Source organism: Pseudophryne corroboree, chromosome 6 (assembly GCF_028390025.1).
Source record: "Pseudophryne corroboree isolate aPseCor3 chromosome 6, aPseCor3.hap2, whole genome shotgun sequence".
In the NCBI taxonomy this organism is placed as follows: Eukaryota; Metazoa; Chordata; class Amphibia; order Anura; family Myobatrachidae; genus Pseudophryne; species Pseudophryne corroboree.
In genome coordinates, this window is record NC_086449.1 from 773,886,597 (window position 1) to 773,910,411 (window position 23,815).

General features: G+C 48.3%; 1 protein-coding gene across 2 annotated transcripts in view; it reads right to left on the reverse strand.

Moving 5' to 3' along the window:
• Nucleotides 1–512: 512 nt before the first annotated feature.
• Nucleotides 513–23,815, reverse strand: part of ANXA6 (annexin A6) — a 247,982-nt gene continuing 224,679 nt past the window's right edge. For both annotated transcript variants that reach the window (XM_063928684.1, XM_063928683.1), the window contains 4 exons: nucleotides 18,958–19,053; nucleotides 17,260–17,318; nucleotides 9,387–9,509; nucleotides 513–914 (listed from right to left, as the gene is read on the reverse strand). In XM_063928684.1, the coding sequence (XP_063784754.1) occupies nucleotides 855–914; nucleotides 9,387–9,509; nucleotides 17,260–17,318; nucleotides 18,958–19,053 (338 nt within the window). In that variant the 3' untranslated portion in view covers nucleotides 513–854. The remainder of the gene's footprint in view (nucleotides 915–9,386; nucleotides 9,510–17,259; nucleotides 17,319–18,957; nucleotides 19,054–23,815) is intronic.

The window sequence follows — 23,815 nt, forward strand, 5'->3', positions numbered from 1 at the left end:
CATGAATAAAGGGCACTACTGAGTGACGTAACCTGAATAAGGGGCATTACTATGTGGTGTAATATGAATAAGGGACGCTACATGCGGTGTAATGTGAATAAGATTGTGCTACTGTGTGGTGTAATTTGAATTGGGTGTACTATTGTGTGACCACGCTGCTTCTTTGTGAGACCAATGTCCTCATATAAAGTATGCGAAGTAGGGCACCAATTTATAGTTTGCATGGGGGTATAGCACTGGCTCTGCTTAATGTGAAGGATGGTGTGTGTGTGTAGGTGGCGGGGTAAATGAGTTCCACTACCTCTCCAGGACCACTTTAAGCCCTGGGTATGGGAACGGCCTATGTGCTCACTATGCAAATTGTTACTTAGCCTGCCTAAATGTCTAACTCTTCCCCTTATGGGTAAGGCATGCTTGGTTTGCAACATGCAAAAGACACACACGTCCACACACACACACGTTCCAATCATTTGTTTCTTTCATCTACGCACCAGATAAAGTAAGATAATGTGAACAATCCATTAAGACACTTTATTTCATCTTGACTACATCCTCCTTATGTTGTAAAAGATCTAGACACTGGCTTTGATGTGACACAACGGTGTGTCACATACACAACCTTGGAAAGGCGGTATGAAGCCCTTCCGGAAATCCAGTGATCCCACCTCTACCACCCCTGACCCTCCCATATCCCGACCCCCTCTATGTATTTCTTTGGTGCGCTTTCTGTATGCTTGGTGAAGTTCTCTTTCACGGGTTCTCTGTAGATTCATGATACTATCTACCACAATGACATTTGGTGAATGGGCCCCCAGGAGCCCCAGATTGGTTCAGACACGGTTAGGGGCTTTGCTTTAGTCATCACCTCCGCAGATGGCCAGCAGGGCTTTGCGATAGTCCCCTGATGTCTCATTCTGTAGAAAATGATTAAGAAAAATGATAAGTGCACATTGGAATACAACCAACCAGCAACAAAACATGTCTGTTTTATTTACCACATTCCGAGTGACTCAAACGTAGCATATTGGGCAGCGTTATAGGGCTCCTGTCCATTTCATTACCAGTTAGGAAAAGGCGAGGTATAAAATTAACAAACTATGTTGTGTCCCCTTACAATGGAAATATACCCAATTTCTGTCCAGAAAAGTAATTATATCTGTGCCACCCCTGTCTCCTCTCCTCCCATCTTTACTGACCCCCATCTCTCACTGTCCCCCCTATTGTATAAAATAACGTTACATACAAATATTTCAGCCTATTTTAAAAATTCTTTGTTTGTAAAACAAAAACAAAAAAGTAAAAGCCATGATACTGTAATACAGTACACCAAGTAAGCAGAAAGATGCCCCCAAAACTCTAACCTTTGGCAGATTCTCACTGGGCTGCCAATGGGAGCCAGCGCTGGATTAAGCGCTTGTGCCCCCCCCCCAATAAAATTGACAATGCCCCTGCCATTACTATGCCCCTTACCTTGAATGCACTGACCAGCAGCGTTGCAGTGTATTACACCGTGTCAGCAACGTGGCGTGGAACCAGCTCCTGGTAGGAGATGTGATGTAATACTCGGCACGCTGCTGGGAGCCGGCCAGGTACGATCAATATTTGGTGCAGTGTGAAAGCCCCCAATGTGGGTGGCCCTGGACAACCGCCCCAACTTGGCTCCCCTCCCAATAATCCGTCCCTGATGGGAGGACTGTATATCTTTCTATTACTTCAAACCATTCATTGACATTATATTACTTATTTAGGGGTCTGTAGCAGTGAAAACAGTGGAGAAACAGAACAGTGGAGAAGTTGCTCATGGCAACCAATCAGCATCTCCCTTACATTTTATAAAATGTACTTGACAAAGGCTTCCTTCAAAGCTGATTGGTTGCCATTGGCAACCTCTACACTGGTCTGTTTCTCCACTGTTTTCACTGCTTCATGAATAGACCCCTATATATTTAGACTCACTGGTCAGGGGTGCAGGGTCACTTGCTCTTTTCAAATGTTGTCCAGGTTTATTGACGACACGGTACGGCCTAATTATCCGCACGGTCATACTCGCTCTTTGGTCAGCATTACATTTAGAACAAATCAGGCTTTAGTGTATCCGACAACCTTGACAACTGGAGAAAATAGAGACCTGCTTAAAACCACGCCCCAAGGACGCCAGAACCACAGTCATTCCGCCAAGCCACGCCCTCCATAGCGACAAATCAGATACTGCCATTTTTCTAGTACGCTTCACAAAAAACAAAAAGCGCCTGGTTGCCACGGGTTATAGCACCTCATCTGTGCTACTGCTCGTGCACCAGGTTTCATGTATTAAATGTTCCCTGTTGTATCCAGGTTTTCAGAATAAGGGGATTTTCCATTGTTTCATTGCACTGACTAGGAACAAAAACACAAATAACAGTAAAGAGTCCAGTTCTGCTGTATCTGGACGAATGTTCCTGTCTGATAAATAGACTGCCCGGGAGTCCGGGCCTAGTCCGAGTTAGGGGTTTTCCACCAATCAATAATTCTAGAGGAGATCAGATCACAAAGCTATAGGATGTAAACCACGTCAAAAGGGAGTTTTACAAGCTGGGGAATTCCACCACAATATAAGCACCAGGCGTCATATTGTCTCCTCGCTCTGATTTGGGGACTATTTATTCAATTGAAGTGCAAGACACAAGATACGCTCTGTATACAGCCCCCTAATAATAAGATTTTACTTACCGATAAATCTATTTCTCGTAGTCCGTAGTGGATGCTGGGGACTCAGTCAGGACCATGGGGATTAGCGGCTCCGCAGGAGACAGGGCACAAAAATAAAGCTTTAGGATCAGGTGGTGTGCACTGGCTCCTCCCCCCATGACCCTCCTCCAAGCCTCAGTTAGGATACTGTGCCCGGACGAGCGTACACAATAAGGAAGGATTTTGAATCCCGGGTAAGACTCATACCAGCCACACCAATCACACCGTACAACTTGTGATCTGAACCCAGTTAACAGTATGACAACGTAGGAGCCTCTGAACAGACGGCTCACAACAAGAACAACCCGATTTTTTTGTAACAATAACTATGTACAAGTATTGCAGACAATCCGCACTTGGGATGGGCGCCCAGCATCCACTACGGACTACGAGAAATAGATTTATCGGTAAGTAAAATCTTATTTTCTCTAACGTCCTAGTGGATGCTGGGGACTCCGTCAGGACCATGGGGATTATACCAAAGCTCCCAAACGGGCGGGAGAGTGCGGATGACTCTGCAGCACCGAATGAGAGAACTCCAGGTCCTCTTTAGCCAGGGTATCAAATTTGTAGAATTTTACAAACGTGTTCTCCCCCGACCACGTAGCTGCTCGGCAGAGTTGTAATGCAGAGACCCCTCGGGCAGCCGCCCAGGATGAGCCCACCTTCCTTGTGGAATGGGCCTTGACAGATTTAGGCTGTGGCAGGCCTGCCACAGAATGTGCAAGTTGAATTGTGCTACAAATCCAACGAGCAATCGTCTGCTTAGAAGCAGGAGCACCCAGCTTGTTGGGTGCATACAGTATAAACAGCGAGTCAGATTTTCTGACTCCAGCCGTCCTTGAAATATATATTTTCAATGCCCTGACAACGTCCAGCAACTTGGAATCCTCCAAATCGCTAGTAGCCGCAGGCACCACAATAGGCTGGTTCAGGTGAAACGCTGACACCACCTTAGGCAGAAAATGAGGACGCGTCCGCAGTTCTGCCCTGTCCGAATGGAAAATCAGATATGGGCTTTTATACGATAAAGCCGCCAATTCTGACACTCTCCTGGCTGAAGCCAGGGCCAGTAGCATGGTTACTTTCCATGTAAGATATTTCAAATCCGCCGATTTGAGTGGCTCAAACCAATGGGATTTGAGAAAATCCAAAACTACATTAAGGTCCCACGGAGCCACTGGGGGCACAACCGGGGGCTGTATATGTAGTACTCCTTTTACAAAAGTCTGGACTTCAGGAACTGAAGCCAATTCTTTCTGGAAGAAAATCGACAGGGCCGAAATTTGAACCTTAATGGACCCCAACTTGAGGCCCATAGACAATCCTGTTTGCAGGAAATGTAGGAATCGACCCAATTGAAATTCCTCCGTGGGGGCCTTCCTGGCCTCACACCACGCAACATATTTTCTCCAAATGCGGTGATAATGTTGTGCAGTCACCTTCTTCCTGGCTTTAACCAGTGTAGGAATGACCTCTTCTGGAATGCCTTTTTCCCTTAGAATTCGGCGTTCAACCGCCACGCCGTCAAACGCAGCCGCGGTAAGTCTTGGAATAGACACGGTCCCTGCTGAATCAGGTCCCGTCTTAGAGGTAGAGGCCACGGATTTTCCGTGAGCATCTCCTGAAGTTCCGGGTACCAAGTTCTTCTTGGCCAATCCGGAGCCACGAGTATCGTTCTTACTCCCCTTTGCCGTATAATTCTCAGTACTTTGGGTATGAGAGGCAGAGGAGGAAACACATACACTGACTGGAACACCCACGGTGTTACCAGAGCGTCCACAGCTATTGCCTGAGGGTCTCTTGACCTGGCGCAATACCTGTCCAGTTTTTTGTTGAGGCGAGACGCCATCATATCCACCTTTGGTTTTTCCCAACGGTTCACAATCATGTGGAAGACTTCTGGATGAAGTCCCCACTCTCCCGGGTGTAGATCGTGTCCCGGAATGAACACTGCTGACAGTGCTATCACATGATCTTCCGCCCAGCGAAGAATCCTTGCAGCTTCTGCCATTGCTCTCCTGCTTCTTGTGCCGCCCTGTCTGTTTACGTGGGCGACTGCCGTGATGTTGTCCGACTGGATCAACACCGGCTGACCCTGAAGCAGGGGTTTTGCCAGGCTTAGAGCATTGTAAATCGCTCTTAGCTCCAGTATATTTATGTGAAGAGACATCTCCAGGCTTGACCATACTCCCTGGAAGTTTCTTCCCTGTGTGACCGCTCCCCAGCCTCTCAGACTGGCATCCGTGGTCACCAGGACCCAGTCCTGTATGCCGAATCTGCGGCCTTCTAACAGATGAGCACTCTGCAACCACCACAGAAGAGACACCCTTGTCCGTGGCGATAAGGTTATCCGCTGATGCATCTGCAGATGCGATCCGGACCATTTGTCCAGCAGATCCCACTGAAAAGTTCGTGCGTGGAATCTGCCGAATGGGATTGCTTCGTAAGAAGCCACCATCTTTCCCAGGACTCTTGTGCATTGATGCACAGACACTTTTCCTGGTTTTAGGAGGTTCCTGACAAGTTCGGATAACTCCTTGGCTTTCTCCTCCGGAAGAAACACCTTTTTCTGAACCGTGTCCAGAATCATTCCCAGGAACAGCAGACGTGTTGTCGGGGTCAACTGAGATTTTGGAAAATTCAGAATCCACCCGTGTTGTTGCAGCACTACTTGGGTTAGTGCTACTCCGTCCTCCAGCTGTTCTCTGGACCTTGCCCTTATCAGGAGATCGTCCAAGTAAGGGATAATTAATACGCCTCTTCTTCGCAGAAGAATCATCATTTCGGCCATTACCTTGGTAAAGACCCGAGGTGCCGTGGACAATCCAAACGGCAGCGTCTGAAACTGATAATGACAGTTTTGCACCACGAACCTGAGGTACCCTTGATGTGAAGGGCAAATTGGGACATGCAGGTAAGCATCTTTTATGTCCAGGGACACCATAAAGTCCCCTTCTTCCAGATTCGCTATCACTGCTCTGAGTGATTCCATCTTGAACTTGAATTTTTGTATGTACAGGTTCAAAGATTTCAGATTTAGAATAGGTCTTACCGAGCCGTCCGGCTTCGGTACCACAAATAGCGTGGAGTAATACCCCTTTTCCTGTTGTAGGAGGGGTACCTTGACTATCACCTGCTGAGAAAACAGCTTGTGAATGGCTTCCAATACCGTCGCCCTGTCTGAGGGAGACGTTGGCAAAGCAGACTTTAGGAACCGGCGAGGGGGAGACTTCTCGAATTCCAACCTGTAACCCTGAGATACTACCTGCAGGATCCAGGGGTCCACCTGTGAGCAAGCCCACTGCGCGCTGAAATTCTTGAGTCGACCCCCCACCGTTCCTGAGTCCGCTTGTAAAGCCCCAGCGTCATGCTGAGGGCTTTGCAGAACCCGCGGAGGGCTTCTGCTCCTGGGAAGGAGCTGCTTGCTGCCCTCTCTTACCCTTTCCTCTGCCTCGGGGCAGATATGACTGTCCTTTTGCCCGCTTCTTATAGGACCGAAAGGACTGCGGCTGAAAAGACGATGTCTTTTTCTGTTGGGAGGGGGTCTGAGGTAAAAAGGTGGATTTCCCGGCAGTTGCCGTGGCCACCAAATCCGATAGACCGACGCCAAATAATTCCTCCCCTTTATACGGCAATACTTCCATATGCCGTTTGGAATCCGCATCACCTGACCACTGTCGTGTCCATAAACTTCTTCTGGCAGATATGGACATCGCACTTACTCTCGATGCCAGAGTGCAAATATCCCTCTGAGCATCTCGCATATAAAGAAAAGCATCCTTTAATTGCTCTAAAGTCTGTAAAATACTGTCCCTATCCAGGGTATCAATATTTTCAGTCAGGGAATCCGACCAGACCACCCCAGCACTGCACATCCAGGCTGAAGCGATGGCTGGTCGCAGTATAACACCAGTATGTGTGTATATACTTTTTAGGGTAGTTTCCAGCCTCCTATCAGCTGGATCCTTGAGGGCGGCCGTATCAGGAGACGGTAACGCCACTTGTTTTGATAAGCGTGTGAGCGCCTTATCCACCTTAGGGGGTGTTTCCCAGCGCGCCCTAACCTCTGGCGCGAAAGGGTATAATGCCAATAACTTTTTTGAAATTAGCACTTTTCTATCTGGGTTAACCCACGCTTCATCACATACATCATTCAATTCCTCTGATTCAGGAAAAACTACAGGTAGTTTTTTCACCCCCCACATAATACCCCTTTTTGTGGTACTTGTAGTATCAGAGATATGCAAAGCCTCCTTCATTGCCGTGATCATATAACGTGTGGCCCTACTGGAAAATACGTTTGTTTCTTCACCGTCGACACTAGATTCAGTGTCCGTGTCTGGGTCTGTGTCGACCGACTGAGGTAAAGGGCGTTTTACAGCCCCTGACGGTGTCTGAGACGCCTGGGCAGGTACTAACTGGTTTTCCGGCCGTCTCATGTCGTCAACTGATTTTTGTAATGTGCTGACATTATCACGTAATTCCATAAACAAAGCCATCCATTCCGGTGTCGACTCCCTGGGGGGTGACATCACCATTACCGGCAATTGCTCTGCCTCCACACCAACATCGTCCTCATACATGTCGACACACACGTACCGACACACAGCAGACACACAGGGAATGCTCTATTGAAGACAGGACCCCACTAGCCCTTTGGGGAGACAGAGGGAGAGTTTGCCAGCACACACCCAAGCGCTATAATATATATGGGAACAACCCTATATAAGTGTTGTATCCTTATAGCAGCTTAAATATAGTAATATCGCCAAAAAAAGTGCCCCCCCTCTCTGTTTTACCCTGTTTCTGTAGTGCAGTGCAGGGGAGAGTCCTGGGAGCCTTCCTCACAGCGGAGCTGAGCAGGAAAATGGCGCTGTGTGCTGAGGAGAATAAGCCCCGCCCCCTATTTCGGCGGGCTCTTCTCCGGAGTTTGTGAGATCTGGCAGGGGTTAAATACATCCATATAGCCTCAAGGGCTATATGTGATGTATTTTTTAGCCATAAAAAGGTATTATACATTGCTGCCCAGGGCGCCCCCCCAGCGCCCTGCACCCTCCGTGACCGCTGTGTGAAGTGTGCTGACAACAATGGCGCACAGCTGCAGTGCTGTGCGCTACCTCAGGAAGACTGAAAAGTCTTCTGCCGCCTGCTTCTGGACCTCTTCCATCTTCGGCATCTGCAAGGGGGGTCGGCGGCGCGGCTCCGGGACCGGACTCCATGGCTGGGCCTGTGTTCGATCCCTCTGGAGCTAATGGTGTCCAGTAGCCTAAGAAGCCAATCCATCCTGCACGCAGGTGAGTTGACTTCTCTCCCCTAAGTCCCTCGATGCAGTGAGCCTGTTGCCAGCAGGACTCACTGAAAATAAAAAACCTAAAAACTTTTTCTAAGCAGCTCTTTAGGAGAGCCACCTAGATTGCACCCTGCTCGGACGGGCACAAAAACCTAACTGAGGCTTGGAGAAGGGTCATGGGGGGAGGAGCCAGTGCACACCACCTGATCCTAAAGCTTTATTTTTGTGCCCTGTCTCCTGCGGAGCCGCTAATCCCCATGGTCCTGACGGAGTCCCCAGCATCCACTAGGACGTTAGAGAAAATGAAGTACACTTTTAGCAGAAGCCCTAATTGTAACTATGAAGCAGGTATGGCATGTGGTACTTACTGTACAGTACTGATCATATAGGTATGACAGGAATCTACGCATTTTATGGTCACTTAAGCAGCTTATGTCATTTAGGGTTGGGTTCGCAATGGCAGCGGTCCGGATGCTGGCGGTCAGAATACCGACGGCGGCATCCAGACAGTGAGAATCCGGCCCACTAACATTCCCTTCCCGCAGCCTAACCCTCTCCGGTGGTGCCTATCCCCAAATCCCCCTTCCAACAGCATAAACCTAACCCTCCCCCCGCCCTGCAGCCTAACTCTAACCCTCCCTGGGGGGGGAGGTGGGGGGGGGGGAATCGCTAAACCTAGCCCCCCCCCCCCTTCCCGCAGCCTAAACCTAACCCTCCCCCCCCTGCAGCCTAACTCTAACCCTCCCCGGGGTGCCTAAACCTAACCCCCCCTTCCCGCAGCCTAACCCTAACCCTCTTTGGTGGTGCCTAACCCTAACCCCCACTTTTTGAAGCCTAAACGTAACCCCCCGCAGCCTAACCCTCCCCGGGGTGCCTATCCCTTACTCCCCTTCCCGCAGCCTAAACCTAACCCTAACCCCCCCCCCCCCCCTGCAGCCTAACTCTAACCCTCCCCGGGGTGCCTAAACCTAACCCCCCCTTCCCGCAGCCTAACCCTAACCCTCTTTGGTGGTGCCTAACCCTAACCCCCACTTTTTGAAGCCTAAACGTAACCCCCCGCAGCCTAACCCTCCCCGGGGTGCCTATCCCTTACTCCCCTTCCCGCAGCCTAAACCTAACCCTAACCCCCCCCCCCCCATCCTTTCCCGCAGCGTAAACCTAACCGCCCCACCCCCACGACTAACCTCTCCGGTGGCTCGGCAGTGTGATGTTCGGGATCCCGGCTGTCGGTATGCCGGCGCCAGGATTGTGATTCCATTTGGGATAACGGCATTGGCATGGTCAGCTGTGTCGGTATTTCGACACCTGGGATCCTGACCAGATCCCTGTCATTTATATTCACATCTATTCATTCATGCCGGATTACCTCAATACAGTGGTGCAGAGACTTTTCGCACGCATCCTTAAACTCTTGGCGAATGTTGAACAGATCAATTTCACTTCTGGATATTAGGATCCTGATCAGCGTCCGGTCATCGGTCCCAGCTCCCTGCATAGCAATAGATTACAGTACAGTATTCCTGATCACACACAGTCACAGGTTGCTGGCCAGACTACCATCAATGACCTGACATTTGTCATGGGCCTTTAAATGTTTGTTCTGAATATTCAGAGACCGAATTGACACGATTTCAATACTCCAAATGGAAAAGCCCCGCTGGGAGGACCGATTAATCTGATTGTTTCAACAACTATCAACCAGTTTTAATTAAGAGGGTAAACACAAAAGATATTCAAGATTTACAGTAAGTAACCATTACTTACAGTGCGTGGGTGTGGCAAGACCAAACCTCATGCCACATACAAACCGTTATTTGATTTGTGCTTTTACTAAAGTTAGAAAATCACTGTAGGCCAGAGGTTCTCAAACGTGGTCCTCAAGGCATTCCAACGGTCCAGGTTTTAAGTTTATAACCTGGACCGTTGACGTGCCTTGAGGACTGCATTTGAGAACCTCTGCTGTAGGCTATCCTGATCCATTTGGGTGTGGTATGGAAGGTAGATAGTAACTAGTTCGACCACTATTGGTCGACAGTAACTAGGTCGACAGGGTCTTTAGGTCGACAGGATCTAGGTCGACAGGTCAAAAGGTCAAGTGAGTTTTTAATGTTTTTTTGGTGTAGTTTTCTCCGTAGAGTGACCGGGAACCCCAATTAGTGCACCGTGTCCCCTCGCATGGCTAGCTTCGCCCGCCATGCTTCGGGCAAGTTACCGTTCCCAATTGTAGTCCACGTGGATCGTTAAGTATGGAAAGGTTCAAAAAAAGAAAAAAATTGTTCAAAACTTATGTCCACCTTTTGACCTGTTGACCTAGAACACGTCGACCTAGAGACCCTGTCGAGCTAGTTACGGTCGACCAATAGTGGTCAACCTAGATAGTGTGGACCTAGCTGTTGTCGACCTAGAGACCGGATCCCATCAATTTAACTGCGGTAACCACAAAAAAAGAAGCTTGGGAATAAAAACGTGCAACACAAAAGTAGCGCAAATAAAACCGCCAATGGGTTTATAGTGTCAGATATGTTTACACGTATTAAAATGCATTAAAAACCAAAACCACACACCAAGTGTAAAATAAGAATTTACTCACCGGTAATTCTATTTCTCGTAGTCCGTAGTGGATGCTGGGGACTCCGTAAGGACCATGGGGAATAGACGGCTCCGCAGGAGACTGGGCACATCTAAAGAAAGATTTAGGACTATCTGGTGTGCACTGGCTCCTCCCCCTATGACCCTCCTCCAAGCCTCAGTTAGGACACTGTGCCCGGAAGAGCTGACACAATAAGGAAGGATTTTGAATCCCGGGTAAGACTCATACCAGCCACACCATATAACTCGTGATAGGAACCCCGGTTAACAGTATGATAACAATGGAGCCTCTGAACAGATGGCTCTCAATAACAACCCGATTTGTGTAACAATAACTATTTACACGTATTGCAGACAATCCGCACTTGGGATGGGCGCCCAGCATCCACTACGGACTACGAGAAATAGAATTACCGGTGAGTAAATTCTTATTTTCTCTGACGTCCTAGTGGATGCTGGGGACTCCGTAAGGAACATGGGGATTATACCAAAGCTCCCAAACGGGCGGGAGAGTGCGGATGACTCTGCAGCACCGAATGAGAGAACTCCAGGTCCTCCTCAGCCAGGGTATCAAATTTGTAGAATTTAGCAAACGTGTTTGCCCCTGACCAAGTAGCAGCTCGGCAAAGTTGTAAAGCCGAGACTCCTCGGGCAGCCGCCCAAGATGAGCCCACCTTCCTTGTGGAATGGGCTTTTACAGATTTAGGCTGCGGTAATCCCACCGCAGAATGCGCCATCTGAATAGTGCTACAAATCCAGCGCGCGATAGTCTGCTTAGAAGCAGGAGCACCCAGCTTGTTGGGTGCATACAGGATAAACAGCGAGTCAGTTTTCCTGACTCCAGCCGTCCTAGAAACATAAGTTCTCAGGGCCCTGACTACGTCCAGTAACTTGGAATCCTCCAAGTCCCTAGTAGCCGCAGGCACTACAATAGGTTGGTTCAAGTGAAAAGCCGATACCACCTTCGGGAGGAACTGAGGACGAGTCCTCAACTCTGCCCTATCCATATGGAAAATCAGATAAGGGCTTTTACAAGACAAAGCCGCCAATTCTGATACACGCCTGGCCGAAGCCAGGGCCAACAGCATGACCACTTTCCACGTGAGATATTTCAAATCCACAGTCTTAAGTGGCTCAAACCAATGTGATTTCAGGAACTCCAAAATCACATTGAGATCCCAAGGTGCCACTGGGGGCACAAAAGGAGGCTGAATATGCAGAACTCCTTTGACAAAGGTCTGAACTCCAGGCAGTGAAGCCAGTTCTTTCTGGAAGAAAATCGACAGAGCCGAAATCTGGACCTTAATGGACCCCAATTTGAGGCCCAACGTCACTCCTGCTTGCAGGAAATGCAGGAATCGACCCAGTTGAAATTCCTCCGTTGGGGCCTTCCTGGCCTCACACCAAGCAACATATTTACGCCAAATGCGGTGATAATGTTTTGCAGTAACATCCTTCCTGGCTTTGATCAGGGTAGGGATGACTTCCTCCGGAATGCCTTTTTCCTTCAGGATCCGGTGTTCAACCGCCATGCCGTCAAACGCAGCCGCGGTAAGTCTTGGAACAGACAGGGCCCCTGCTGCAGCAAGTCTTGTCTGAGCGGCAGAGGCCAAGGGTCCTCTGAAAGCATCTCTTGAAGTTCCGGGTACCAGGCTCTTCTTGGCCAATCCGGAACCACGAGGATAGTTCTTACCCCTCGCCTTCGTATTATTCTCAGTACCTTGGGAAAGAGAGGCAGAGGAGGAAACACATAAACCGACTGGTACACCCACGGTGTTACTAGAGCGTCCACAGCGATCGCCTGAGGGTCCCTTGACCTGGCGCAATATCTTTTTAGCTTTTTGTTGAGGCGGGACGCCATCATGTCCACCTGTGGTTTTTCCCAACGGTTTACCAGCAGTTGGAAGACTTCTGGATGAAGTCCCCATTCTCCCGGGTGGAGGTCGTGTCTGCTGAGGAAGTCTGCTTCCCAGTTGTCCACACCCGGAATGAACACTGCTGTCAGTGCTATCACGTGATTTTCCGCCCATCGGAGAATCCTTGTGGCTTCCGCCATTGCCCTCCTGCTTCTTGTGCCGCCCTGTCTGTTTACATGGGCGACCGCCGTGATGTTGTCTGACTGGATCAGTACCGGCTGGTTCTGAAGCAGGGGCCTTGCTTGACTTAGGGCATTGTAAATGGCCCTTAGCTCCAGAATATTTATGTGAAGTGAACTCTCCTGAGTTGACCACAGTCCTTGGAAATTTCTTCCCTGTGTGACTGCACCCCAGCCCCAAAGGCTGGCATCCGTGGTCACCAGGACCCAGTCCTGTATTCCGAATCTGCGGCCCTCTAGTAGATGAGGCCTCTGCAGCCACCACAGCAGCGACACCCTGGTCCTTGCCGACAGGGTTATCCGCTGCTGCATCTGGAGATGGGACCCCGACCATTTGTCCAACAGGTCCCACTGGAAGATCCTTGCGTGGAATCTTCCGAATGGAATTGCTTCGTATGAAGCTACCATTTTTCCCAGGACTCGTGTGCATTGATGTACCGACACCTGTCCTGGTTTTAGGAGGTTTCTGACTAGAGATGACAACTCCTCTGCTTTTTCCATTGGAAGAAACACTTTTTTCTGGTCTGTGTCCAGAATCATTCCCAGGAACAGAAGACGTGTCGTCGGGACCAGCTGTGACTTTGGAATATTGAGAATCCAGCCGTGCTGTTGTAGCACTTCTCGAGAAAGTGCTACCCCCACTACCAACTGTTCCTTGGACCTCGCCTTTATCAGGAGATCGTCCAAGTACGGGATAATTAAAACTCCCTTCTTGCGAAGGAGTATCATCATTTCGGCCATTACCTTGGTAAAGACCCTCGGTGCCGTGGACAACCCAAACGGCAGCGTCTGGAACGGATAGTGACAGTCCTGTACCACAATCTGAGGTACTCCTGGTGAGGAGGGTAAATGGGGACATGCAGGTACGCATCCTTGATGTCCAGGGAGACCATGTAATCCCCCTCTTCCAGGCTCGCAATAACCGCCCTGAGCGATTCCATCTTGAACTTGAAACTTTTGATATAAGTGTTCAAGGATTTTAAATTTAAGATGGGTCTCACCGAACCGTCCGGTTTCGGTACCACAAACATTGTGGAATAGTAACCCTTTCCTTGCTGAAGGATGGGTACCTTGACAATCACTTGTTGTGAATATAGTTTTTGAATAGCCACCAACACTGCCTCCCTGGCAGAGGGAGTTGCCGGTAAGGCAGATTTTAGGAAACGGCGGGGGGGAGACGTCTCGAATACCAGCCTGTAACCCTGAGATACTACTTGAAGGACCCAGGGATCCACCTGTGAGAGAACCCACTGTGCGCTGAAATTTCTGAGACGGGCCCCCACCGTACCCGGGTCCGCCTGAGCAGCCCCAGCGTCATGCTGTGGACTTACCGGACGCAGGGTGAGGACTTCTGCTCTTGGGAACTAGCTGTGTGTTGCAGCTTTTTCCCTCTACCTCTGCCTCTCGGCAGAAAGGATGAGCCTCGAGCCCTCTTGTTTTTCTGGGGCCGAAAGGACTGTACCTGATAATACGGTGCTTTCTTTGGTTGTGGGGTAGCCTGTGGCAAAAAGGTCGATTTCCCAGCAGTAGCTGTGGAAACGAGGTCAGAAAGACCATCCCCAAACAGTTCTACCCCCTTATAGGGCAAAACTTCCATGTGCCGTTTCGAGTCGGCATCGCCTGACCATTGCCGAGTCCATAACCCCCGTCTGGCGGCAACGGACAAAGCGCTTATTTTTGATGCCAGCCGGCAAATATCCCTCTGTGCATCACGCATGTATAAGACTGCGTCTTTTATATGCTCTATTGTCAGCAAAATATTGTCCCTATCCATAGTATCAATATTATCTGACAGGGAATCTGACCACGCAGCAGCAGCACTGCACATCCATGCCGAAGCAATGGCTGGTCGCAATATAATGCCCGTGTGTGTATATAGCTTTTAGGGTAACCTCCTGCTTTCTATCCGCAGGTTCCTTCAGGGCGGCCGTATCCGGAGATGGTAGTGCCACCTTTTTTGATAAGCGTGTAAGCGCTTTATCTACCCTAGGGGGTATTTCCCAACGTGACCTATCCTCTGGCGGGAAAGGGTACGCTGCCAATAACCGTTTAGAAATCATCAGTTTCTTATCGGGGGAAGTCCACGCTTCCTCACACACCTCATTTAATTCCTCAGATGCAGGAAAAACTACTGGTAGTTTTTTCTCACCAAACATAATACCCTTTTTTGTGGTACCTGGGGTATTATCAGAAATGTGTAATACATTTTTAAATGCCTCAATCATGTAACGGGTGGACCTATTGGAGGGAACAGTAGTCTCATCGTCGTCGACACTGGAATCGGTATCCGTGTCGACATCTGTGTCTGTCACCTGAGGTAGCGGGCGTTTTAAGGCCCCTGATGACATTTGAGACGCTGGAACAGGCACAAGCTGAGTAGCCGGCTGTCCTATGTCGTCAAACCTTTTGTGTAAGGAATCAACACTGTCACGTAATTCCTTCCATAAGTCCATCCACACAGGTGTCGACCCCGCAGGGGGTGACATCACATTCACAGGCATTTGCTCCGCCTCCACATCATCTTCCTCATCATACACAGCAGTACCGACACACAGCACACACACAGGGAATGCTCTAACAGAGGACAGGACCCCACAAAGCCCTTTGGGGAGACAGAGGGAGAGTATGCCAGCACACACCAGAGCGTTATATACCACAGGGATATCACCTATAAAGAGTGTTTTCCCTTATAGCTGCATATATATATTATACTGCGCCTAAATTTGTGCCCCCCCTCTCTTTTTTACCTTTTCTGTAGTGCAGGACTGCAGGGGAGAGCCAGGGAGCGATCCTTCCAGCAGAGCTGTGAGGGAAAATGGCGCCAGTGTGCTGAGGGAGATGGCTCCGCCCCTTTCTCGGCGGGCTTTCTCTCGCTTTTTTAGTAATTCTGGCAGGGGTATTTTTACACCTATATAGCCCCTGGGGTTATATATGGTGTTAGTTTTGCCAGCCAAGGTGTAAATATTGCTGCTCAGGGCGCGCCCCCCACCCCCCCTCCCCCCCAGCGCCCTGCACCCATCAGTGACCGCAGTGTGTGGTGTGCATGAGGAGCAATGGCGCACAGCTGCAGTGCTGTGCGCTACATTGGAGAAGACAGAAGTCTTCAGCCGCCGATTTTCTGGACCTTCTTGCTTCTGGCTCTGTAAGGGGGACGGCGGCGCGGCTCCGGGAACGGACGACGAGGTCGGGTCCTGTGTGCGATCCCTCTGGAGCTAATGGTGTCCAGTAGCCTAAGAAGCCCAAGCTACCACCAGTTAGGTAGGTTCGCTTCTTCTCCCCTTAGTCCCTCGATGCAGTGAGCCTGTTGCCAGCAGGTCTCACTGTAAAATAAAAAACCTAAACTATACTTTCTTTCTAGGAGCTCAGGAGAGCCCCTAGTGTGCATCCAGCTCGGCCGGGCACAGAAATCTAACTGAGGCTTGGAGGAGGGTCATAGGGGGAGGAGCCAGTGCACACCAGATAGTCCTAAATCTTTCTTTAGATGTGCCCAGTCTCCTGCGGAGCCGTCTATGCCCCATGGTCCTTACGGAGTCCCCAGCATCCACTAGGACGTCAGAGAAACTAGCAATGTATTATGCTTTGGGGTGCTTAACAGGACAAATATCATGTCCATCGTAAAGTAATGGGTAGTCCCTACTTTTATGTTGCAACCCAATGACTTCTGCATACATTTACAGAATGATGGTGCAGACTTCCATAACAGTACACAATAGCATCTTGTATGTACTATATTTGCATGAAACTGATAAAAGCAAAAATCTGATGCATAACCCTTCAATGGCTTCACCAAGTATCTTATACCCAAGAGGAAATCTATCAATGGATACATTTGTTCTGAAGTTGAAACCAACCAACACATCATCTTAAATATTGATTAATTCCTCAAACTATAAAAAAAATATATATTTTAAATTTAGACTATTTGGGATGATTAATCTCACAACTTTTTCCATTCATTTGAACAGGTCATTTATTTTCAATAGGCACCAAAAGTCCATTGAAATACAGTGCCCATATAAAGAGGCTCAACCAATCACATGCCTTTGTTTACATGATGGATGCGTGTGGTTGGCTGAGAGAGTACTGACCTCCAGCTCTCCAGCAATGAAAACAATGGCATTAACTTAATAGCAAAGTTATGAATACTGTTGAATGGAAAATGGTCCCACTCATTTCAATGGAAGTCTTTCTGCCTCTAAATTAATGAGAAATCTCACTGGTCTTTAGTGTCTAAAGGCCGGTACTCACTGGCCGATGCGGGAGACATGTGTGCTGAGCGAACTGCTCAGCGCACATCTCTCCCGCCGCTCAGCACAGCGCGATGGTTTCTCTAAGAGAGAGCCATATCAAGCCTTCTGAAGAGTGGCAAAGTGAACAAGTGAAGTAGTTGCTGATAGCAACCAATAACCTTCTAGCTAGCATTTATCAAGTACAGTCTATAAAATGATAGGTAGCTGCATATTGGTTGCTATGGGCAACTTCTCTTTAGAAAGCTTGATAATTCTCACCCACAGTATCTTATCTTAGTTGCCCAAGTGACAGAAGAGTTTCCCACCTTCATAGCTTTGTAGAGGCAATCGGCGAAGAAGGCCGGCTTATTCTTCACACTGCGCACTAGTAGGAGGAAGAAGGATGGAGAGTCAGAGCAATCACTGCAATATCTCAGTCTGTCTGATAAAATCTGAAGTGCTTGTTAAACACCGAAGCCCAGGGCTAATTCACATTGTTTCACACATACTGTATCATTGTTTAAATACAGTAGTTCTATGGTATTTAGCAAGATAGAGCACAAACAACATTTCTATAGGACCATGGCAAGCACTCTAAACTCCACATACAAAAATTAAATCAAGGGTTTAAAACATTCAGGGGGAGATGTATCAAACCTTGGAGAGAGATAATGGAGAAATTGCCCAAAGCAACCAGCTTCTGCCATTCCATAGACTGAGCTAGATAACGGATAGCTAGCACGTGATTGGTTGCTTTGGGCAACTTCTCCACTTTATCTCTCTCCAAGGTTTGATACATCTCCTCCAAGTGGCATAACTGAAGGCGAAAACAATTCTCTTTGTATCCCTTTTCTAAATATTGGTGTTTTGGGAACATAAGGGATAGAGGGGTCTATGTACTTCGCCTTGGAGAACGATAAAGTGGAGGAAGATTATGTTCCAGCCAATCAGCTCCTAACTGCCATGTTACAGGCTGTGTTTGGAAAATGACAGGAGCTGATCGGCTGGTACTTTATCTCCGTCCACTTCATCTCTCGCCAAGGCTTAGTAAATAGACCCTATAGACGGGTGTATTGGGGAAATAATTTGTCGGATCTGGGGGTATGGGGAAAAAAAAGTTTTGCTGACACAGAAATAAATAAAACAATGGGATACACATAAAAAGTCGACAGTAATGCTGTCAACAGTCAAATGCTGTTGATAGCTGCAGTGCCAACCAATCAGCTTCTGTCCTTTTTCAAACACAGCCTTTAAATAGCGTCAGCATTGTCAGGTCAACATAATGCGGTTGACAGAAAACTAGACAATGATAATGAGGAGGATGAAAGGGGCTTATTAAAGCTAATACTTTCACAATGTCAGGAATGTTAGAAAGGTCTCAGAATGATAATTTTAAAGAAATCAAAATATTGATTCCCATGAGTAGTATTGTATTAGGACTTAGAAGTGGGATTCAGAAGAAAGATTATTGGCTGCGCACAAAACAGAGCATAGGCAAAGGATATATAATCATTAAGGAGCAACTATCGCTAGGAACCTAAGCAGTAATAATTACCGACCAAATCAAAGGAGTTGGTGGTGCACTATGGAGTTACATAGAAAAACATACTGAGTAAGGGCGAGTCACAGAGGTGAATCAGAAAGCAAACTCCTTGGTGGTGCACTCTTTGCATCAGAAATATATTAAAATTATTAACATATAAAGTTTATGAGATTTCTTTATTATAGCATCAGCTTAGCCAACAAACTTGATGAATTAAAAAGTAAGTGTGGGAAGTGGGATCCATAACAATGTAAACATTATATGTTGCTAAGGCCCTGAGTGGTTCATCAACCAGCAGAAAGGAAGCCTGGTCATGGAGGAAACATAAGGGTGACTCTCTTGAGTAACAGGGGTAAGTGGTGATAAGATGAACTAACCTTCCTAAGTATTTAATGGAGGATCAAGGAGGCTTAGAGAGATCTTGGGTATTGAGAAGCTGCAAAAATGTTTTTATAGCATCAATGGTAATGTGAGTACTCACCGATAGCCACAAAGGCATTCCTGACATCCCCCGACATCTCTTTCTTAATGGTGTGTTCAACATCGTGGTTCGTCTGCTTAATAAACTCCTGGAACACTAGGAGGGGAATAGGGAGAAAGAGGGTGTCAAATAAAGAACTTGTATTGCCCAGTAACCCAAAGTAAAATACATACAATGATAAAAGTTACACTATATACAAACCTAAATAATTTATCTGGCATGCAGCATACAGTACATGAGACAATATAACATGTTCAATGCACATGAGATGGAACAAAATGGTGTACTGTATAACATACACATGGTGTACATAGGCTAGTATGATGTGGGCTAAAAGGTACTAAAAAAAAACCTCAGCTGCAGTATAAAAAAAAAAAAAAAGTACAGTCAAGAGCAGAGTAAAATGAAAGTATTCACATCAACCCCCCACCTATAAAATAAGATTTTACTCACCGGTAAATCTATTTCTCGTAGTCCGTAGTGGATGCTGGGAACTCCGTAAGGACCATGGGGAATAGCGGCTCCGCAGGAGACTGGGCACAACTAAAGAAAGCTTTAGGTCACCTGGTGTGCACTGGCTCCTCCCACCATGACCCTCCTCCAAGCCTCAGTTAGGACACTGTGCCCGGACGAGCTGACATAATAAGGAAGGATTTTGAATCCCGGGTAAGACTCTTACCAGCCACACCAATCACACTGTATAACTCGTGATACAATACCCAATTTAACAGTATGAAAAAACAACTGAGCCTCTCAACAGATGGCTCAACAATAACCCTTTAGTTAACAGTAACTATGTACAAGTATTGCAGACAATCCGCACTTGGGACGGGCGCCCAGCATCCACTACGGACTACGAGAAATAGATTTACCGGTGAGTAAAATCTTATTTTCTCTGACGTCCTAGAGGATGCTGGGAACTCCGTAAGGACCATGGGGATTATACCAAAGCTCACAAACGGGCGGGAGAGTGCGGATGACTCTGCAGCACCGAATGAGAGAACTCAAGGTCCTCCTCAGCCAGGGTATCAAATCTGTAGAATTTTGCAAACGTGTTTGCCCCTGACCAAGTAGCAGCTCTGCAAAGTTGTAAAGCCGAGACCCCTCGGGCAGCCGCCCAAGATGAGCCCACCTTCCTTGTGGAATGGGCTTTTACTGATTTAGGATGCGGCAGTCCAGCCGCAGAATGCGCCTGCTGAATTGTGCTACAAATCCAGCGAGCAATAGTCTGCTTAGAAGCAGGAGCACCCAGCTTGTTGGGTGCATACAGGATAAATAGCGAGTCAGTCTTCCTGACTCCAGCCGTCCTGGAAACATAAATTTTCAAGGCCCTGACTACGTCCAGCAACTTGGAATCCTCCAAGTCCCTAGTAGCCGCAGGCACCACAATAGGTTGGTTCAAGTGAAAAGCTGATACCACCTTAGGGAGAAACTGAGGACGAGTCCTCAATTCTGCCCTATCCATATGGAAAATCAGATAAGGGCTTTTACATGACAAAGCCGCCAATTCTGACACACGCCTGGCCGAAGCCAAGGCCAATAACATGACCACTTTCCACGTGAGATATTTTAGATCCACGGTTTTAAGTGGCTCAAACCAATGTGATTTTAAGAAACTCAACACCACGTTGAGATCCCAAGGTGCCACTGGAGGCACAAACGGGGGCTGAATATGCAGCACTCCCTTCACAAACGTCTGACCTTCAGGCAATGAAGCCAGTTCTTTCTGGAAGAAAATCGACAGAGCCGAGATCTGTATCTTAATGGAGCCTAATTTTAGGCCCATAGTCACTCCTGTTTGTAGGAAATGCAGAAATCGACCTAGTTGAAATTCCTCTGTTGGGGCCTTTTCGGCCTCACACCAAGCAACATATTTCCGCCATATACGGTGATAATGCTTTGCAGTTACATCTTTCCTGGCTTTAATCAGCGTAGGAATGACTTCCTCCGGAATGCCCTTTTCCTTCAGGATCCGGCGTTCAACCGCCATGCCGTCAAACGCAGCCGCGGTAAGTCTTGGAACAGACAGGGCCCCTGCTGCAGCAGGTCCTGTCTGAGCGGCAGAGGCCATGAGTCCTCTGAGATCATCTCTTGAAGTTCCGGGTACCACGCTCGTCTTGGCCAATCCGGAACCACGAGTATTGTTCTTACTCCTCGTTTTCTTATTATTCTCAGTACCCTTGGTATGAGAGGCAGAGGAGGGAACACATAAACTGACTGGTACACCCACGGTGTCACCAGAGCGTCCACAGCTATCGCCTGAGGGTCCCTTGACCTGGCGCAATATCTAGTTTTTTGTTTAGGTGGGACACCATCATGTCCACTTGTGGACGTTCCCATCGATTTACAATCAGCGTGAAGACTTCTGGATGAAGTCCCCACTCTCCTGGGTGGAGGTCGTGCCTGCTGAGAAAGTCTGCTTCCCAGTTGTCCACTCCCGGAATGAACACTGCTGACAGTGCTAGTACGTGATTTTCCGCCCATCGGAGAATCCTTGTGGCTTCTGCCATTGCCATCCTGCTTCTTGTGCCGCCCTGTCGATTTACATGGGCGACTGCCGTGATGTTGTCTGACTGGATCAGTACCGGCTGGTTTTGAAGCAGAGGCCTTGCCTGACTTAGGGCGTTGTAAATGGCCCTTAGTTCCAGAATATTTATGTGTAGGGAAGTCTCCTGACTCGACCATAGTCCTTGGAAGTTTCTTCCCTGTGTGACTGCCCCCCAGCCCCGAAGGCTGGCATCCGTGGTCACCAGGACCCAGTCCTGTATGCCGAAACTGCGGCCCTCTAGAAGATGGGCACTCTGCAGCCACCACAGCAGAGACACCCTGGTTCTTGGAGACAGGGTTATCAGGCGATGCATCTGAAGATGCGATCCGGACCACTGGTCCAACAGGTCCCACTGAAAGATTCTGACATGGAACCTGCCGAAAGGAATTGCTTCGTAAGAAGCCACCATCTTTCCCAGGACCCGCGTGCAGTGATGCACCGATACCTGTTTCGGTTTCAGGAGGTCTCTGACTAGAGATGACAGCTCCTTGGCTTTCTCCTCCGGGAGAAACACTTTTTTTTCTGGACTGTGTCCAGGATCATACCCAGGAACAGTAGACGTGTCGTCGGAACCAGCTGTGATTTTGGAATATTCAGAATCCAACCGTGCTGGTGTAGCACCTCTTGAGATAGTGCTACTCCCACCAACAACTGCTCCTTGGACCTCGCCTTTATTAGGAGATCGTCCAAGTACGGGATAATTAAAACTCCCTTTCTTCGAAGGAGTATCATCATTTCCGCCATTACTTTGGTAAACACCCTCGGTGCCGTGGAGAGTCCAAACGGTAGCGTCTGGAATTGGTAATGGCAATCCTGTACCACAAATCTGAGGTACTCCTGGTGAGGATAGTAAATGGGGACATGCAGGTAAGCATCCTTGATGTCCAGGGATACCATGTAATCCCCCTCGTCCAGGCTTGCAATAACCGCCCTGAGCGATTCCATCTTGAACTTGAATTTTTTTTTATGTATGTGTTCAAGGATTTCAAATTTAAAATGGGTCTCACCGAACCGTCCGGTTTCGGTACCACAAACAGTGTGGAATAGTAACCCCGTCCTTGTTGAAGTAGGGGCACCTTGACTATCACCTGCTGGGAATACAGCTTGTGAATTGCCTTTAGCACAGTCTCCCTGCCTGAGGGAGTTGTCGGCAAGGCAGATTTGAGGAAACGGCGGGGGGGAGACGCCTCGAATTCCAGCTTGTACCCCTGAAATACTACTTGAAGGATCTAGGGATCCACCTGTGAGCGAGCCCACTGATCGCTGACATTTTTGAGGCGGCCCCCCACCGTACCTGGCTACGCCTGTGGAGCCCCCGCGTCATGCGGTGGACTCAGAGGAAGCGGGGGAAGAATTTTGATTCTGGGAACTGGCTGACTGGTGCAGCTTTTTCCCTCTTCCCTCGTTTTACACGCTTGCATTTTTGAAGCCGAAAGGACTGTACCTGATAATACAGTGCTTTCTGAGGCTGTGAGGAAACCTGAGGTAAGATTTTTTCTTCCCAGCTGTTGCTGTGGATAAGAGGTCCCAGAGACCATCCCCAAACAATTCCTCACCCTTATAAGGCTATATGTGCCTTTTAAAGTCAGCATCACCTGTCCAGTGTCGGGTCTCTAATAACCTCCTGACCGAATGGACATTGCATTAATTCTGGATGCCAGCCGGCAAAATATCCCTCTGTGCATCCCTCATATATAAGACGACGTCTTATGTTCGCAAACTAGTATCCCTGTTTGACAGGGTTACAGACCACGCTGCAGCAGCACTATCTGCAGGTCTCAGTCTAGTACCTGAGTGTGTAAATACAGACTTCAGGATAGCCTCCTGCTTTTTATCAGCAGGTACCTTCAAGTGGCCGTATCCTAAGACGGCAGTGCCACCTTTTTTGACAAACGTGTGAGCGCCTTATCCACCCTAGGGGATATCTCCCAGCGTAACTTATCCTCCGGCGGGAAAGGGTACGCCATCAGTAACTTTTTAGAAATTACCAGTTTCTTATCGGGGGAACCCACGCTTTTTCACACTTCATTCACTCATTTGATGGGGGAACAAAACACTGCCTGCTTTTTCTCCCCAAACATAAAACCCTTTTTTTTTTTTTTTAGTGGTACTTGGGTTAATGTCAGAAATGCGTAACACATTTTTTATTTGCCGGGATCATGTAAGGGATGTTCCTAGTGGATTGTGTATATGTCTCAATCTCGTCGACACTGGAGTCAGACTCCGTGTCGACATCTGTGTCTGCCATCTGAGGGAGCGGGCGTTTTTGAGCCCCTGATGGCCTTTGAGACGCCTGGGCAGGCGCGGGCT